The 18,392-nt window shown below is 48.4% G+C and overlaps 4 protein-coding genes across 4 annotated transcripts; 2 read left to right on the forward strand and 2 right to left on the reverse strand.

Moving 5' to 3' along the window:
- Positions 1-108: 108 nt before the first annotated feature.
- On the forward strand, positions 109-2,008 carry CNBC4950 (hypothetical protein; the record flags this gene model as incomplete). Its single annotated transcript, XM_771347.1, has 5 exons — positions 109-436; positions 492-633; positions 687-1,503; positions 1,550-1,853; positions 1,914-2,008. 5 exons carry the CDS (start codon positions 109-111, stop codon positions 2,006-2,008), a joined length of 1,686 nt encoding a protein of 561 aa, XP_776440.1.
- Positions 2,009-2,520: 512 nt separating this feature from the next.
- Positions 2,521-13,692, reverse strand: CNBC4960 (hypothetical protein; the record flags this gene model as incomplete). Its single annotated transcript, XM_771348.1, has 31 exons — positions 2,521-2,566; positions 2,616-2,880; positions 2,932-2,980; positions 3,041-3,259; positions 3,325-3,552; positions 3,601-3,925; positions 3,976-4,119; positions 4,171-4,306; positions 4,354-4,846; positions 4,897-5,105; positions 5,154-5,380; positions 5,429-5,625; positions 5,677-5,784; positions 5,840-5,910; positions 6,052-6,197; positions 6,247-6,364; positions 6,418-6,777; positions 6,823-7,177; positions 7,226-7,543; positions 7,594-7,692; positions 7,746-7,862; positions 7,916-8,693; positions 8,744-10,545; positions 10,596-11,057; positions 11,105-11,294; positions 11,349-11,401; positions 11,453-12,697; positions 12,746-12,802; positions 12,850-13,059; positions 13,110-13,525; positions 13,590-13,692. 31 exons carry the CDS (start codon positions 13,690-13,692, stop codon positions 2,521-2,523), a joined length of 9,546 nt encoding a protein of 3,181 aa, XP_776441.1.
- Positions 13,693-14,215: 523 nt separating this feature from the next.
- On the reverse strand, positions 14,216-15,720 carry CNBC4970 (hypothetical protein; the record flags this gene model as incomplete). The annotated part of the gene is made up of 2 exons (XM_771349.1): positions 14,216-15,031; positions 15,091-15,720. The coding sequence occupies 2 exons, from the start codon at positions 15,718-15,720 to the stop codon at positions 14,216-14,218; spliced, it is 1,446 nt and encodes a 481-aa protein (XP_776442.1).
- Positions 15,721-16,517: 797 nt separating this feature from the next.
- CNBC4980 (hypothetical protein) lies at positions 16,518-18,375 on the forward strand (the record flags this gene model as incomplete). The annotated part of the gene is made up of 5 exons (XM_771350.1): positions 16,518-16,653; positions 16,703-16,941; positions 16,996-17,196; positions 17,244-18,127; positions 18,183-18,375. 5 exons carry the CDS (start codon positions 16,518-16,520, stop codon positions 18,373-18,375), a joined length of 1,653 nt encoding a protein of 550 aa, XP_776443.1.
- Positions 18,376-18,392: the final 17 nt, after the last annotated feature.

The following is an 18,392-nucleotide window of genomic DNA, read 5'->3' on the forward strand; positions in this document are numbered from 1 at the left end:
TAATGGCAGGGTCCTCACATATTTTGTTGTTGTTCTTCCCCGCATAGCTTCTTCCTTTTGACTTCTGATTTTCTTCGTTCGTCCACCTTTTCTACCCGCTACACAACCATGGCCTCTTTCCATCCCACAAGGCGAGAAATCGTTCTCGTCCTCACAATGACAGTCATATTAGGTCTCTTCTTCCAGTTTGGCTCTATGGGCTTCACAGACCCTGACAGCTCGGACTCTTTACTGCGATTCAGAATGGGCTTTGGCCATAGATGTCAAGACGACTGGGGAGAGAACTCAAGAGGTGAAGAACGGGGGAAATGGATTGAAGATGTGGATACCGAAGTAGGATTTCCAAAAGCGGCCAAGATCGCCGGTATGGCAGAGACAAAGGTGAAATGGGGCGAGCAAGGCCCACCCAGAACGCAAGTGCTCGCCCATGCTCCAGGTGAGTCGTTGGGCTACGGAAACATCTGTGAACAGCATTTATCGATCGTCTGTAGGCTGGACAGTATTTGATGATGTCTATTTGTTCAACGGGACATGGTTCATTGTGACTGATCACCCATCATCAATCCCGCTTTTGAGACTAATGGCCAGTACGGGTAACGAAATTTGGAACGATGAAGAGTCAATTAGGGGAAGGTAAGCTTGTAGGGTGTTCCGTGGAACCACATGTCGCTAACTGATATCTCAAGAGAGCCTACAGAAAAAGACATGCGCATCATTTTCCCCTCTGAAGCCAAAAAGCTCTGGGGACAGTCTGCCTCTCTTGTCTCAGGTGCATCTTTCGTTGTCAATGATCCCCCCCAATTCCTCGATCACTACTATCACTTTGCTGCTGAGCTCCTACTTGGACTCTGGCGTACGTATTCTTCCCTCGACCCCACTATTTCTGCGCAGGGTGTCACACATCTTCCCTCCCCCTCACGTATGATTTTCCCTCACGTCAGTGCTGGTAAATGGAACGACTACGCCAAGATGAACTCTTATCTCTCAAGAGCTATCTTTCCGTCCATGTCGTACGAATATCAAAACGATTTCCTCGATCGAGTGGACACAGGCCGAGCTTTCTTACTTGAGCGAGTAGTCTTTGCCGACAGGGCTGCTGCTTTTAGAGGCCCCGAATTCTCAAAGACATGGAGAACGGCCAGTGAGGCTGTTACCCTCCAAGCGAGCAAGTATTGGTGGTCACCTATCAGAAAGAACTTGCTTGAGTTCGTTGGAGACGGCTACGGGGGGGACATTGACCTGGGGGAAATGGGTATTGGTGTTGGCGTTGAGATTCCCGATATTGAAGAGGATATTGAGGCTTTTGAAGCTGAAGAAGGAGCAATGGAGGAGGAAAAAGAGGAGGTGAGAGAAAAGATCATGAAGGAAAAGGAGGCAGAGGCTAGTAAACCTGTGATTACCTATGTCAGTAGGCAAGATTGGGGTAGAAGGATGTTGAAAAAGGAGAGTCATGACAGTCTGGTCAAGGAATTACACGACTTGGAGGAGAAGTACGGCTGGGAGGTAGGTCAAAATGACTATTCAAGGAGTAGCAACTGACGAATCCAAGGTTAATATCGTGTCCATGGACAAGTTAACCCGCGAGGAACAAATTCGTCTTTCGGCGCGGACAACCATCATGATGGGCGTCCATGGCAATGGGCTTACCCATTTACTGTGGATGAATGGCCAAAATCCTCGAGCCACTGTTATCGAATTCTTCTTCCCTGGTGGCTTTGCTGAAGATTACGAATTTACATCACGCGCTCTTGGCATCAAGCATTATGGCGTTTGGGATGGCCAAACGTTCACAGCTCCTGACACGCCCCAAGTTGCTTATCCCGAGGGCTTCCAGGGCAATGAAATTCCTCTTAGTATGTCTACATGGGTCTGAATTCAGGTGCTATCTATCCGTTTGCTGACCAATGTTTTAGATGGCAAGGCGGTATCTGATCTCATCGTGAAGCGGCTACTTGTGGATCGCCCCAGCCGACATTTGAACGACAGTGATGGCGTTCACGATCAATAATTTCTCCTGCCCATCCACCTGCAAAACGCCCCTTCTTATCTCTAGACGAGATCACGTTTCTGAACGATCAGACGAGATATATATCATATCGTCACTTGTTATAAGCCTGTATTATCATCACGAGGATTCATCTCATTTTGCGTTTTGTCCAACCATGTTACGCTCCTTTCAGCATAGTTGATGAATTATCCCATTTAGAAGATTAGAAGTCCCATTACTCCTCGCATAGTCGTATATATCTTATTCGTTTCTACCATAGCCTTCCAAGCTTTATTATTTCCCTAACATTCAAGCGTGCTCAAAGAGCGCCTTTTTAAACCTATTGATCTGGTCATGGACTTTGCATGTATATTGGGTATAGAAACTACCAGGAGAAAGTACAATGCACCAGCAGACATTTTAAGTTCTTCGTAACACTGTGTAATCTACTCTATGATATTATCGATATACAAACTACACTCTCATTTTCACACTGCTTTCCCTTGCAAGTCCTTAAAAACTGCACGCATTAATCAATCCTCCCTTTGACTGTGTGCTTTATTATAAGCAACCACAACCCTGGCGAAAATTCAGTATTTCGCACTAGCTGAACAGCGACGATACTCACTTGCCAATCTGCTTGAAATACCATTCCCTAGCTTTCTGATCTGGTATGGGCAAGAACGGTCCACCTCGTCCATCTCGATTCACCAGATTGATACCATTGGCCTCAAGCGACAATGATTGTAATTCCTCGAAAGGCACTTGCCAGATGACACGCAATTTCCTGAGTTGCACTTGGAGGATGCGGTTGTTGGACAGAATAGATATAGCGTCATCGCCAGGAAGATCGATATGCGCAATGTAAGAATCGTGGAAGAAGGCACCGGCGTCTTATCGAAATATCGTCAGATCTAATTTTGTTCCACATGGCAGAAACTCACCAAGATCCTTCAGCCACGATTGGCCAAGCGCTTCACGAGCAGAGAATGGCTTGATGAAACATTAGCTCCTTATCTATGACACATCGCTATATTGCGCATATGAACTTACTCGTAGAACACCATCGGATGCTATGTAACGTGGAAGCCTGACCCTATCAAGCTCGGCCTGATCAAACACTGTGGTGGTGTTCCGTATGCCCTCGGTCGAAGCAGATAGGAAATCCATCACGCCAACAGCGGGCTTCGTGAAAAGGCCCACGAAACCTTTGCCCACACCCTTGGCGAACCCTGCAGCACCTCCCTTTTCAGCGCCTTCCATGGGCTTTGACTACAAGTCCATCCTGTCAGTATCGCTAACGTTGACTAGTTCTTTGGTTTGAATAATCCACTTACAGCCACACCCTCAAAAGCGCTGGTAACGCTATCGGCAAACGCACTTGCACCCGCTGCAACGCCGTATAAAGCATGCTTGGGTTTGTTACGTCTTTGTGTCATCCGCCGTTTGCTTTGGAACTCCGCATCAAGCGTTGCTGCTGACAAACCCTTTCCAATACTACCTGTAAACTTGGTGACGCTATCTGAGATACCAAACACCGTTTTCTTGGCAAAACTTGTTGCACCCTATTCTATATGTCAGCGGTCTCCCCACAGCATAGCCCCGAAACATACTCGAGCAATTCCCAATCCAATATCCTTGTTGCCGTGCATAACCATACCGTGATAAGGCTCGTAGAAAATATCGGAAAATCCAGAGCTAATATTGTTGAAGAGGCCGACGGGGTTGCCCAAGAAATCGGCTGAGCCAAGTACTCGATAGATTTGAGAGATAAACTGTTCTTGATAATGCAGTATGACGCGCTCTTGGAGCGACGGTATGCTCAGTCGCACATTTTCAAGGAAAAGGGCACGGAAAGCCAGCGGGGCTGCGTTGACATTGCCAATCGTCATGGTTAGGGCATTTAGAGCATAATAGAAGGGATTACGGGTTGAAACTCTATGTGGACATTGTCAGGGAGCAGTCTCTCAGCTGCGTGACAGACTTACTTTTCGTCTACATTGACTCTATCAGTCCTCATAAAAGATAGTTCAAGAGCCACTGGTTGGAGTTGCAAAGCCTCAAAGAAGACGTCCGCCTTAGTGGTTGATATGTCAGGCTCCGGGATATCTTTGGGATGTTCGATGAGGACACTATACACAGTTGTTAACCACAAATCATCACTCTAGAAATAGGATACCCACTCTTGTCCTTCTTCCTTCCACGAAGCGTTTTTGAACTTGACGAAGTCAAGAAGCGCGAACAAGAAGTCTTCGTCCATTTCTATAGTCATCGACTGCAGCAGTATAGTTGCGTATTTAACAAAGATGACACCATGGGCTACACACCATATAAGTAAACGTCATTAAGTAGGGACTACCACATACATTGATCTTTTAGGACGGTGACCGATGACTGGAGTGTAGGGTGCGATTCAAGTTCCTTGCCGTCTTTGGGCACTACAGTGGGGTAGAAAATGATGGGGAACAGGCCTCCGAAAAGTTGATTATCAATTTGTATCCACTTGCAGTCCACAAAAACGTCGTAGTACTGAGGATAGTCCGAGTACCCCAGTTTGAGCCCTCTCAGAGAAAAGTAGAGTAGTTCGTCTGGCCGTCTGCTTATCACTGATATACCTATACCCTCGAGCTCGACTGTAATATTCATCGTCGGCTTTTCGCTGACTGAGATGGTCTCAAACGCCACAGTCGACGATGAAAGCGAAGTAGTACTCTCGCTACGCCTAATGCCTGCCCCTGGCCGTGTTGGTTTGTATACACTGGTTTCCTCGTTGTACGGAGAGATGGTGAGGAGCTGTGACCCGCCATCTGCTCGTACATCAATCGAGACGGTAGTAGAACGTTTGTTGGCGGCGGTGGACTGAGTGTGATCAGCGGGCACACGGCAAATAACATCATGGTGGGACTCACAGGTACTTTCATAGGTGGCTGGATTCCTATGGCCATCATGTCGATTGCGTTGGGAAGCTCCACTCCCTTCTCACCACTCGAAGTGTTCCCAGGGTCAACGTATAGCTTGATTCGTTTATTGCCAGCGGTAGGCCAGTCCCAAGCATAGTTCTGCACGGAGCGGGGAGGCAGGAAATGTACAGGACGTGCCCTTTCTCGGTCAGTCAAAGCTGGATCATGGTCCTGATGTGATCATTAACAGACTGAAAACCAACAACGAAAGCCCAAAACACTAACGATCTGTTGGAAAGCCAGCGACAGATTTGTGTCATTCCGCAAGCGGAGAGGCCAAGCATCATCCTTCTCTTTCGAGACATACAGGAAAATACTAGAACCTTCTAAGTGCGTTTCAACACGCATTAGATATGTCTTGGAATTACTCCCTGATTGTCGCCTGACAGTGATATTAGTGCGCCCAAGATCAGCAATATTGAATGGCGCGGACCTTTTCTATAATCAGTATCGCACCTATACATTGTCCGGAAGCACTCACCAAGTTACGTTCGGCTCATCAAATGCCATGGCTAACTGAGGAGGAGCCCCACGCTGCAATTGATGGATTGCAATTCGTTCACCGACACCAACAGAATACTCATGGCGGGTTCCATATTGTCGGATCTTTATGGGACGGGAGTAGATGTTTTTGACCAGGAATCTCGGAGCGATGGTGATTACCTTGGTCAGTTTATACTGCATATACTATTAATATCACCTTTAACTTCATTGCAAAAAAGGACATACCTTTCCTATACCCTCCGCATATGATAGACCGACGTAATTATCATTATCTCCAGATGCACTGGGCACTACAATCTGCATGTCGGCAGATACAGGCTCGAAAGATACAGGCTAAGTCTAAAATCAGCATCAAGCAGACATAACCTTCACGTTAGAATCAACTTACTTGAGACCACTTCGAGTTATTGACTCGGATATGAAGTCGGCTGCGTCGATCTTCGTTTGGGAATGAAAACACTTTGATAACGTCAGTTGATCCCACCAATTAATCGCCGTTTGCATACTCACAAAACGGAGTGGGCGTTTCATTCTGCCAGTCATCTGTGATAAACAATAAGCTTCCACCTGCTTCCACTTCAGTGAGCCATTGTTACTCACTTTCAAATTGATCTCGTCCAGCGATAGGCCTCTGACCACCTGCCCAAGTCTTAGCAGCAAGATCAAAGGGAAGACCGGTCTTGTTCATGAATATAAAAGGACTGTAAATCTGCACTTTGAAGGCTCCTCCAGAGTTGGGATACGTACTTGGAAATCCATTAGCAGGGAAGTAACCTGGTACAACTAATCACCTACGTATAATGAAGCTTCAATGTGGTTTTTAACCCTTGCTGATCTGTCAATTGGAAGTTATCTTCGATCGGCAGCTCAGGGTCGTCTGTGTTAATGATAGCATATTCACTCTGTTTGAAGCCTACAGATCGCATTAAAAACAGGTCGTTGACGTTCATAGACTTAAAAACTCACTTGTCTCTTCCGGTGTGACGTTGAGTAGGAACATATGAGACAATTCCACAGTGTGAATAGGGCTTGAGCCACCCTTGACTAGGAAACTGCTGGAGCTAAGCCCACTGTTCTTGTCATGCACGCGGAACTTCAGGTCATAAGGTAATAGATTTTCAAGTTCCACGGGTGCTCGTAGGACTAGAGCCATACGAGGATAAATTCTCGCAGCGGGGTCTTTAGGATCGAAGTTGGCTTGGGCCTGGAAATAGAAAGCGGGTTCTTTTGGAGTTTGATGCTTGCAACTGATAGGCCGAATCGGTTTTGCTAACAAAGTCTTCCAATGGAGAGGAGCCGACCAACTAAAATCAAAACCGAATCCCCCTGCAACGGGTTAGTAACGACATAAAAAAGGCAAAGAGCACTCACGCAACGGTCTCAACCGGAATCGTTTCTCAAAAGCAGCTTCCAGAGGAAGAGGACATGATTCGCCTGGATTTATTTTCAATGCTGCAGATGCTGCTTTCCCATGAGAGTCGACCACAATCATTTCTACAGGCAGACTTGTTTTATTTTCCACATTTAAGGTAGACCTAAATGTGATGACTTTGATGTTATTCACCAATTTGATCTCACAGGCAATCTGATGTGAAACCCTGTCAAGCCGGGGGCGAAGAGTGAGGATGTGGTCACCCGCTCTATCTACTGATATATCACGCAAAGGATCCCATGGTGTGTCCTGCAGCTGTATGCCTAGAGAGTTGTGTCGAACAGCCGATATGTTCTATACTAGAGTATGAGCAAAGATGCAGTCGATACTATAAATACTTACTTCTCGGGTATGCTTACGGTCCTCAAATCTCCATGGCACATCAGCCCCATCATCCAGCCGCTTGACACCAGTAACAGCCTTCCCGAGATCTGTTGCCTCTGGCCATATCAGTATACTCAAACCAGTCAAGTTTCGAACTCTGAAAGGAGCGTCGGATCCCCGCCCAGCCATAGCCCGCTCCCCTTCTTTGCTCCAAATTGTCATTGAAGTGATAGCTAACTCAATGAAAGCAGAAGTGAGGTTGACTTCCAGACGTTCCCGAGCGCTGAGCTTGACGTTAAGTGGGCTATTCTGGGGGCCAGCAGACACACGGTTGACCTTGGGACCGTTAAGCATTGCGAGTTACGTATGACAGAGAGAGTACTCACTGTAAGATCAAAGTTCCAAGGATCTACTAACGGTTCGAAATAAGAGTTGGCCAGGTTGAAATACCGAACAGAGGTAGTAATAGATGTAGCCAATTTCAGCTACAGGCGACAATCAGTGACAGCAACAGAGAAAAAGGGCAAAGAAGAATTACATCTCCAGACCAGTCTTGGATTGACACGTTAAAAGCATCGGTAGATAAGTGAGCCATAGGCATTTCTTGAAGGTCACCGACAAGAACGAACTGGAAGCCATTGACACGTGCTTCGAGCTTAGAGACAGTCAGTTATATTATTAAACTGCATTCACAATATCGCTACTTACTTGTTCTTTTGAGATAATCACTTGCGGTCCTTCCAAGGAACGTCTCCGCTTGCTGATGGACGTCCGACGAGTGACAGAACTACGGCGTCTGGAGCGCCTAGGGTCCATGACGGCAGCTGAAGAAGTTCCATAAGCACTATCTTTCGTCAAAGATTTTGAATCTTTCTCTGCTCTTCCTGTTCCCTCGGCTGGTGCTAATGCTTTAGCAGCAACTGTAGTAGCCTTGTTCACGATATCAATGATGAGCATAATGTTAGTGTACGACGCTCGGAAGATGACCGGGTCGGGAATTTCTACTTCGAAGCTTGTCATCTGTTGAGATCCCTTCCGCCTTGTGTCAAGAGACAAAGCCATGCTGAGATCGTCGAGGAACTTCACTCTGTCATTGGGACGATCCATTCGGCCAAAAGACATGCCAATTCTGTCAACCTTGAGAGCGAGTATACTCTGCTGTGAAAGCAAAACTTCCTTAATGTTGAGTTGAATGGCTTGAGTCTTCGGATTGGTATCGTCGGCAATGACAACAACAGTCGCTTTCACGACCTCGACTCGGAATGAAAGGGATGCACCTTGCTTGGGGCCTTCTTCAAACTCATCTGCTTGCTCTACATTCTCTTGAGGTTGCAATTCGGCGTCAGCATGTTTCTTAAACGGGCTAACAGCAAACTCGAGAAGAGCAGCCAGGGGATCAACAGCAAGAATCAATTGAGGGCTATCAACAGTGACAATGGCCAGAGCTGACGGATCCGTCCCGCCTGTCATTGTGTATTGCAGCATTCTTAACCTTGTATTAGCAAAAAATTGATAACGCTTTAACTTTCCACGTACATTTGGTTACCTTCGTGACTGGCAGGTGGAATGATATCACGAAATACGCTGTTACCCGTTCGAGTATTGGAGAATGAGAGTGTTTTGAGGGAAAATTCAGCTTCTGTCGCACCGTCCGATAATTTCTTGAAACCGAGATGGGATTTTACGAGCGCAAATCGAGCTATGCTGTTGCTCTTCAAATCGTCCTCGGTGATGGCGTCCACAGAATAGATTTCTAACGCGATGGTATCAACTGAGAAAACAAAGTCGAACGCCGTCCAGAGCTTCACATCCAATTGTCGCTGGTCTTGGGAAACAACCAGCTCCGGCTCAAGACTAACCCCCGTCGCCTCGCGTATTTCCACAGAATCTGGAGTTGAAGGAGTAGAAGTTTCAGGTGTGTCCTCTAAGGATTCTGCAGGAGTCTCGGCGTCGCTTACATCGTTAAGTGCACGAGGAAGAGCCTCCAAAACACACATCAAGAGCACATACTGCCGTTGAGTAAGGGAAAGCTTTACGTCAGACATGTTGGTAGTAATTTCAGTGTCCGCATGATGAGGATCGGATCTGTGGGCTGTACCGCCTGCTTGTCTGATGCTCGCAGTGATGGCCACGTCATCTATCATCTGCAGGATTGCCTTCTTGTCCCCAACCATAATCTCTGACGCCACGTTGATCCCACGCAAACTTGCGTCGATAGCACTAGTATCGTCGGGGTCATTAAAATACTCATTCTTGGCAATGATCTCTCCCAAACGTAGGATGAGTCGATCGGGCGAGGTAATGCCGTCCCGAGGAAGAATAATGATTGGAGTTTTGATGACCACGTCAAAGTGCATTCGTGTGACTTCTGACGCGCGTTGCACAGCCGCTTGTTGGGCGGCGTCGTAGACAGCCTTCATACGAGCAAATTTGGTAGCAAAAGCGTACAAGTCACTGATTGGTTTTTCCATAAAGGTAAACTTGAAAGAACCGGCGCGAAGGTTGACTGATGAATTGTAACCCGGGAACGTTTCCTTATCTGTTGGGTCGAAAGTCTCATAGCTGAAGTCTGCCAACTCGCCGCCCTCGATGGAAAGAAGCTTTTTGAATGAAGTGTCTGCGACAGGTTCTGGGGATAAATCTTCCAGAGAAAGATTACCGAGGCGAGCCCCTACTCGAAGACCACCATTGCGAAGCAAAATGGCTACATCCGCTGATGGTAAGGCAAGTAGCGCAAACTTGTTGCCATTGTTTTCGAGGGCGACTTGTGCGCTTGTAAGTTTCACGCGTATGCGCATCTTATCTGTAGAAGGCTGAGCCTCCTCTTGATCCACTCCCAGTACCTGAGTTTCTACGCCTTGAGATGGCTGGTTGACTGATGATTGGTTGTTGGGTACAAAAGTGGTCATTATGAAGTCGTAGAGGTACAGAATAGGTTCAGGAGATATCGTGAATTTGAATGTAGAAAGCTCAGTGTCAATGCTGGTATCAACCCCTTCGTGCTTGGTCATAAACTCTGGCGAGTCTTTTTGAGCCTTCAGGTACTTGACTTGAACCAGCTTCAGATCGGAAGGTGAATTGCCGCCCTCACTTGCGGAGGACAGGAGTGGCCGACGGGCACTGCCCTGCTCAATCATGGCAAGGGTAACAGACCGAAGGAATAGGTCCACAGACATGTCCCATTTACGTAGAGCAAAAGTGAGACCGAAGCCTTCGAGCACAGCGTCCGCCAAAGGTCTTTCCGTAGTCGGCGAAACCGACTTGAACAACGATGCTTGAAGCTTGCCGACGGAGAAAGAAAACTCAAATGTGACTTGTCGAAGAGCACTTTTTTGACTCTGTACTTCATCAGTATGAGTTGACGGTGGTATGGTCCAAAGGGACTTACTTCCGTTTGTTGATCGTGGGCCTCGTAGAATCGGTCCCCCTTATCACCATTTGAGCTACCATCATCCAGAGTGTCTCGTTCCTCAGTGGTTCTCGCAGAGATAATAGACCGGTCATCTTCAAAATTGTACTCCTCAATCTCTCTCTGGCCAAAGTGCCTTCGACCCTGTGCAGCGGTTGTCGGGGTAACATGCTCTTGTTGAGTTTGATCACCTTCAAACTTCGGGATCGATACATCGATAAACTTCATAAGAGCCTGGTACTTTCGGTCGGAAAAGTTAACGTGGAGCTCGGGCAATTCACCGGCGACCTTGAATCTCGTCAGGTTGGGCGCGTTAACAATAGCGTTCTGCACCGTAAACGACATGCCGATTCGTTCAAGGATATGAAATTCGTAGGACGAGGAGCTGTGAGTGTCCTCCAATGCTCGCATACAAGCTTCGACGTCATCGCCCATCAAAAGCTAGAATGTTTGAGCTTTGATATGTAGAAAAGAGAAAATACACATACCTGGGTCGATTCTAATCTCAAATCTAGCCTGTCGTACATCAAGTCCTCCAACTGCTTATAGTCATCCTCATTGTATTGTCTACCCCGCTTGCTTTGAACTTCTTGAAGTTGCTCCTTGTCTGCTAGCTTGCTCCCGACAAAAATATGACCGGCGTCGAGAACAAGTGTTTGGGATTGTTTGACCTTGACACTACAGGAGAGAGTCAGACTATGGCCATATCCCAGTGGTGCAGAAGAGACTCACTCCATGGGTATGATGATGATAGGGGCATTCATGTCAACACGAAGGTCGATCGTCTTTAAGGTATTTCGTCAGAATCGATCGCAACTTCCGAGTAACATACTCACTTTGTGCTGCTCAAGAGCATATTCCAAACCAGCTCGAGTTTCTTTTCTGATTCCGTCCAAAGTCTGCCCTGCAGCGTCCAGCAAAGCTCCAATTGACTCAAGCTGGCTCTCAGGCGGTCTGAAGAATCGTACTACAGCTTCCACATATCCACGATGGTAGATAATCTCCAAATGTCTCATCTTAACAGTCACCGCGTTATCTGCTCTGCCATCTAATGGGTTGTGTTCGACTTCCATCAAGAAGAATGGATCTTTATCGTCTGTGAGGTGTTCTTCAACCGCATCCATAGCAGCCTGTATGCCTTGCTCATTAAGGCCAGCTTGCCGAGCTTGACCGCCTGCATTCTTCACAAGGTCTTTGACGTGCACGATCTGGGGATATAAGGAGTCCGGAGTAGTTCCGTCATACACACGAAAACCACCGAGAGCAAACTTGCCCTTCATAGAGTCCGTAAGCTGGACAGCGTCGGCAGAGAAGGAGTCAAATACAAGTGCCATGACATCTGTGCACTTTCCGTGAGGATCTGTGCGGAGTGAAAATGACCCCTTGTTGAGCTTGGCCGATACACGAGCCTTCATAAAGTCGCGAGGGGTAGCTTCGATCGTCTCTTGAGCGGCCGAAGAATCGTAGTCTATGATATCGTCCAGCTCTTTCTTCTCCTCCTCGGATATACCACCATCGATGTCTGAGGATCTCGCAGAAGGCCCCCAAAGCCATTGACCCCAAGTTTGAGTCTGAGGTTGGTTTTTCTGCCTTTCCAGTTCCATCTTTCTGCGCGTAGCAGCATCTTTCTTGGCCTTGGCTCTAGCGACGGATCTGAAGAAGCGGATATCTTCGTACGATGACCTCACTTCAATACCGCTCAAGGCGGTCGCCTCATCCACAGGTAGTTGCTTCCCTTCAGGCAATGCAAGTTTCTTGACGAACAAATCGACATACTGTTTCCTTGTATCTCTTCTCTCTTGCAGATAATCCCAAGACCACCTTCTGTTTCTTTCGTGCACTTCGGACCGTATAGCTTCTAGAGCAAACTTTAAACGCGCCTGAGCGGGATTGGCCTTGAACTGCTCTTCTGATGGACGGAATTTGTGATATTGATGAGTTCGGCGATAGAAGTGGAATACGTCAATGACGGATAAGACATCTCTATACTGATCACGATCAATGACTACGCCAATCTCGTCGAAGATCACTTGGGCATCAAATTTGGGAGTATCGTTTGACATGTGCTTGTTGATAATCGCCTGCAGGATCCTTAGATACAACTAGAAGATAAAGGAAAAGCAACTTACCCTGGCTTCTCCAGTGACGGGTTTCAAGATGTATTGGTGATTGTGTGGGCCATCCAGCTACATAATTTGTCAGAGGGGTTCAAAATTCTAATGTTAAGACCTACCATGTCTTTGAGAGCCTGTATTGTCTCTGATCGTTCTTCCGGGCCCTTTTCCAAACTCTCAGTATCAGTGTCAAAGTAGATTGCCAAGGCTTCAAGCTGAACAAGTTTGTGAACGCCATGAAGGCTGTCGTGGATGAATGCCTCCATCCAGTTGGCATCGGTGGATACTGCTTTGAATTCATTGAGCGTCACTCCCGCCGCGAAAGGATGCTTCAAATCGTGTCAGTACTGTTGCTTGTATACTGTGTAATGGAACTTACGTCTGGAGTGCTGGTGCCGTCTTCATAACGGATATGGATGCCCTTGATGTGGATCTGCACATTATCAACCACCTTGGACACGATCGCGCCGACATAAGTTTGCTTGGTCTCCTCATTGCCGCCTTGCGGCCCCATCTGGCTGGCGGCACTATCTACTGCCTCTGCGCTTTTGAGTTTTTCTTGCTTCGTTGCTTGTTCCACTCTCTCGTCTTCTTCTGGATCCACCTTTCCTGGCGGTCGTGCTCGCGCCAACACGTAGATGTCATCGATGACTATCTTGACGGGCTGAGTTTTGAGGGCGGTCCATGGAATTGAGATCGACAGTGTACCAATGTCGCCTGCCACAATTTCTACTGGCAGACCAAACCTTTCCAACAATGATTTCTTGAGATGCAATCCGTGGAACTGAAGATTACCTGATCGGAATTCAGTTCAGCGACTGAGATCTTACGCTCTGAGGCCGTAAATGATACGACTTACCACTGAAGAGCGATAGAGATAGGTCTTGAGCATTCAGATTTTCCACATATGGTGACACGTAGACGTTCAGTAAGCCAAGAGCGGCATTCTTGAGCGCCTGCATCGTGAACGGCTGAACAGGTCACGCTCAGCTGGCGATTGAAGGGAATTAAAGGTGATGTTGTGTCCTTATATATAGGGAGCGGAAACGTGGCGTATCCGAAGAGGGACAAACTTGTAAAGATCTAGAAGGAATTGAACAGCACGTAATGGTTATGGATGTTCCCCGTGCCGGTTCTTCTTATGGTCAAAAGAGCGAAAGATCTCAAGCAGTAATAAGTAGTCATCTGCGGGGGCAACATGATGCAGCGTCATCGCACGTGCTTTTGATTCCGCTCCCGCGTCGGACACACCACAGTACTGGTACGATAGAGGGCAGAGGTTGTCGAGCAGACGACGGGTTTTAATGGCCATTACATCCAGTTTATGAGTTTGCCAGTATACATGCCAGTAGAACCAAACTATGTATGAGTATATGCTAGAACCCAAGCCCATGCCCGCCCAAAAAGTGAAAATCGAGAATAATACACACAAAATCAACAATAAACCATACACGTTAAACCCGCTTGTAATCCAAGACGCTTTTATTAGGCAACAACTTCGGCTGTGCCATCCTGAACCAACCCCATCTTCTCACTCTCCTCTTGCGCCGCTCTACTTCTCTCGATAGCGCTTTCCAAGTCCCTCAACTCTCGCTCCTTCCTGAGCTTGTTGATCTCATCCAAGATTTCCCCTGCACCCATCCCTCTCAATCTCCGAGCACATTCTTCACCGAACTGCTCTGCTTGACGGTATGATCGTACAAGGACAGGAGGAGGGGTAAAAAGGACATGTTTGGATCCATCAGTAGAGGTGACACAAGAATGGAGAGTGAGCTTCGCTAGGCGTGTTCGAAGTGGAGGGAGAGAGTGAGATGAGAAAGTGGGCGTGGATGGAGTAGGGGCGGAGGTAGTGTCTACAAGACCAGAGAACCACAGCATAGGTGAGTCTCCTTCAAGAGGACTCTCTTCTTGGCCCTTGAAAGGATCCTCCACACCCTCAAGTAGTTCGGGATGCGCAGCAACCTCGTCCTCGTCAAGCTCGACAAGCTCAGACTCTACACCGACCGGGACAGAGCAGCCTCCTTCCAAAACCCTCAAGCAACCTCTCTCGGCACCGCAAGACCATTCAGTTTGCCAATGGCCTAATCCCCTTAAACAGTTTCGAACGCGAGGGTCGGTGGATCGAATTTCGATGGCAAGAGCACCTTGACCGACAGCGTGCATGAGGGTTGGAGAGGAAAGGGGCGACGTGGCACGATGGGCCATACCTAAACGTTCGAGGCCAGACATGGCGAGAATAAGAGCAGAAAATGGCGATTGGGGGTTGTCCAGTTTGTTGAATCGCGTGTTGAGGTTTCCGCGCTGCATATCGGCAGTAAGCATGGCATAAAAGGTATTTTTTTAGCAAAAACAAAATTTACCATATCCTCAAAAACGAGATTGGGGAAAGCCCTCTTTAATTGCGCTACTCTCCTCACACTACCTGTACCGACAACAGCTCCGTCGGGCAAATCTTCCAGTCTTTTGTACGGTAATCCCTGCTTGACTACCAAAGCATCGCGAGGATCATGCCTCTTAGCCATACATCCAATTTCGCATCCGTCCTTGAGAACGGTAGGCACATCCTTGAGGGAGTGCACGAGCATGTCAAAGTGACCGTTGATGAGTCGAGCTTCGAGCTCATCAGTCCATAAGGATTTTGCGGGCTGGGTAGAGGAGTAAGGGGAGAGGAGGTGGAGTGGGGTAGTCTGGTTTCGGTCACCAACAGTGGTCATAGACTCAATGGAGAAAGTGTAGGGATGCACAAAAGGCACATCACCTTGTTCGGCATCGTCACCTTCCTCTCTAGTCTCGCCGAATTTGCTGCCTGCGCCGGAATGGAGACGTCGAAGATCGTCTGCGACGTGACCTGTTTGTACGAGGGCGAGGTTTGACTTGCGCGTGCCGAGAATGAAAGTGTTTGTCTGGGACTTCATTGCGAGGAGAAGTGCACGGTCTGGCAAGGGACTGCGGTTGGAGGTGTTTGTGGTGGTGTGGAAGGGGCAAGACATGGCTGAGGGTTTGGATAATTTGAGGTGATGAGGAAAAGAGAAAGGGGTCGCCGCAAAACACTGGTTTTTAAAGCGACCCTTGCTCCATTTTCACCCGACAAGGAAATTAGTGGCGCATGTCTCTCCGACCAATCCAAACGCGCCAATTTTACACGACGACATCATACGATGCATAGTGGTGGGATATGTCTCCTCCTTGATTGGCCTCCGTGATCTTTTTGTCGGAATGACCGTGTCCGTCGATACTGCAGCCAGCCTGAGCGTACAGGCCTGCTTAGGATGCATCATGAACCGAAACGGCAGCGCCTTCTTATTATTATGCTGTACAAAAACCGTAATTTAGTGGACTCCTCCCGCTAAACCGCTCGACCGCTCGTATCGACAATTTCCGCGCTCCTCGATCCTTGACAGTTGGCATGGGTATATGCATTGCTAGGGTTTGATAGATGTTTCACTACTTGGGTGGCTATTTTGGAAGTGGCCATGGAGTAATAGCGTAGTAAACTCCTGCTGCAAGCCGTCGCATGAACTGGCTGATGCATATGCAGACTTTTATACAAATACGTGCAGCTGTTGCCTTAATTATATAATACAGAGGCGAATCAGCACCATGCAAGAGTTGCAGGGCTTTCCAGCCTGGTCGGAGGTCGGCCAATGTCCGTCGAGGGTGTCTGGTAGTTACGTAATACGCATGAGACCTCCACCACGAAGAGCGAGGGGTTCTCTGTGTGGGTAATGGTATTCTGACTCGCAGCTCGCCTGCAGCCGCCCCCGCCTGATCCCACGGCCCGCCCCCGATGTCCTCGCTCAGTCTCACCAGAGACTGGCTTCACTCCGTCCTCCGCCCCTTCCCCGCCCGTGAGACCATCACACAGGAGGTCCTCCACGTCCTCCAGCAACGCCGCACCCTCGCCGTCAAGACAGACGCTTTCAGTGAGTCTCCGCACAGCACTGGTTCGACTCCCGTCCTGACACTGTATAGCCTTTGACTCGGGACATACCGCGCTTCTTCTCCTCCTCCATGGAACGCTCCCAGTCACCTACCGTGGCGCCATCTACCAGATACCCATACATCTCTGGGTACCTCATGAGTACCCACGCGCTCCTCCCTTAATCTTTGTAATGCCAACCAAGGACATGGGTGTGAGGAAAAGTAGAGAGGTTGAGCCATCAGGCAGAGTCAGAGAGGAAGTCGTGGAGGGATGGTGGAGGGCTTGGGAGGTGCGTTTGCCTTGATGTCAACAGGAGCGCACGCGACACTGACGCAGGCACCAGGTTAAGAATCTTGACATGCTGTTGAAACATTTAGCAGACGTGTTTTCAGCTGCACCACCGGTATATGCTAAGCCATCCACACCTTCCCAGAGTCAAGGCTTGCCACCCGGGGCTCGCACATCAACTCCAGAGGGGCAAACAGGAGCCCCTCAGCCCCCAATTCCCGTTACCCGGCCGACCTTTGGTCATCCGAATCCAGAAGTAAGATTTGCTGCATTCACCTTGAATATGGACTAATAAACATCTAGATACTTCCCGTTTACAGATCAGCACCAACTCCGCCGCCTCATCCATACTCCCATAATCCCACCCGTCAACTCTCTCCGCCGACGTCTTCCGCGCCGCAACATGTTCAAACTCCTAGAGAATCACAATATATGTCAAATCAACCTCGCCAAACCCAATCTCCAAGCCCGTCGGCATCTGCTCCTCCTGTTCCTCAGAGACCTTACTCCGGTGTAGGTCCATTAGCTCAAGTTGCAGGGTCACTCCAGCAGCATTATACAGGACCCCAACAGCTATGGCAAGGAGTACCTGCATCAAGGCCACCACCTCCAGCTGGTATGATGAGCTCCCAAAGTACAGCAGCAGGACAACCCTGGCCTATTCCATCAGGCGAGAATGGTAATAATGCTGTTCATCCTGGTCAACAGATAAACCATCCCCCGTCTCATCCACATCAGGCTCAGAAATCTCAAAGCCTTCCAGTGCCACGGCAACCCCCACAGGATCTTTTATCTTCCCCTGGAACACAACCCACGGTCCTCAGCAACGAATCGGATGGTGCATCCGGCCCTCCACCTATTCCGCCTTCGAAACCCCCTCCTCCCTCCCTCCTGCACCTCCACTCCATCCTTCTCCCACACCTCAACGCGTCCCTGCCTCCTCTCATGAACTCTCTTCATTCATCCGTGGAGCACCTGAGAGCAAGGCAAGAAGATTTAGTGACTGGTGAACCGGCGATACGAGATGAGATGGCGAGACTTGAGGCTGTGAAAAAGGTGTGCGATTCAGTGGGCAAGAAAATGGAGGAAGTGGTTGCCAAGGGCGGAGAAAGAGTCGCAGACCTGGAATCCAAGGGCGAAGTGGCGGTCGACGAACTTGTGTGTGGGATCTCCATTGTACACAATCAGTAAGTTGCGACTACCATCCCTTTGTACAACCATACTAAAACTTTGCATTATCAGGCTAGTGGACTTGGTAGCGGAAGATAACGCCATCGAAGATACAATTTACCATATGACTCGAGCCCTTGACGCGGAACGCGTCGATCTTGACCGATATCTCAAATCCATCAGGTCACTGGCAAGAGAACAGTACATGAAAAGGGCGCTCATAGAGAGGATTCTTCAAGGGATGGGTCAGAAGCAAGGATGGTGAGATGTAAAGGGTTATGC

This window comes from Cryptococcus neoformans, chromosome 3 (genome assembly GCF_000149385.1).
Source record: "Cryptococcus neoformans var. neoformans B-3501A chromosome 3, whole genome shotgun sequence".
Lineage (NCBI taxonomy): Eukaryota > Fungi > Basidiomycota > Tremellomycetes > Tremellales > Cryptococcaceae > Cryptococcus > Cryptococcus deneoformans.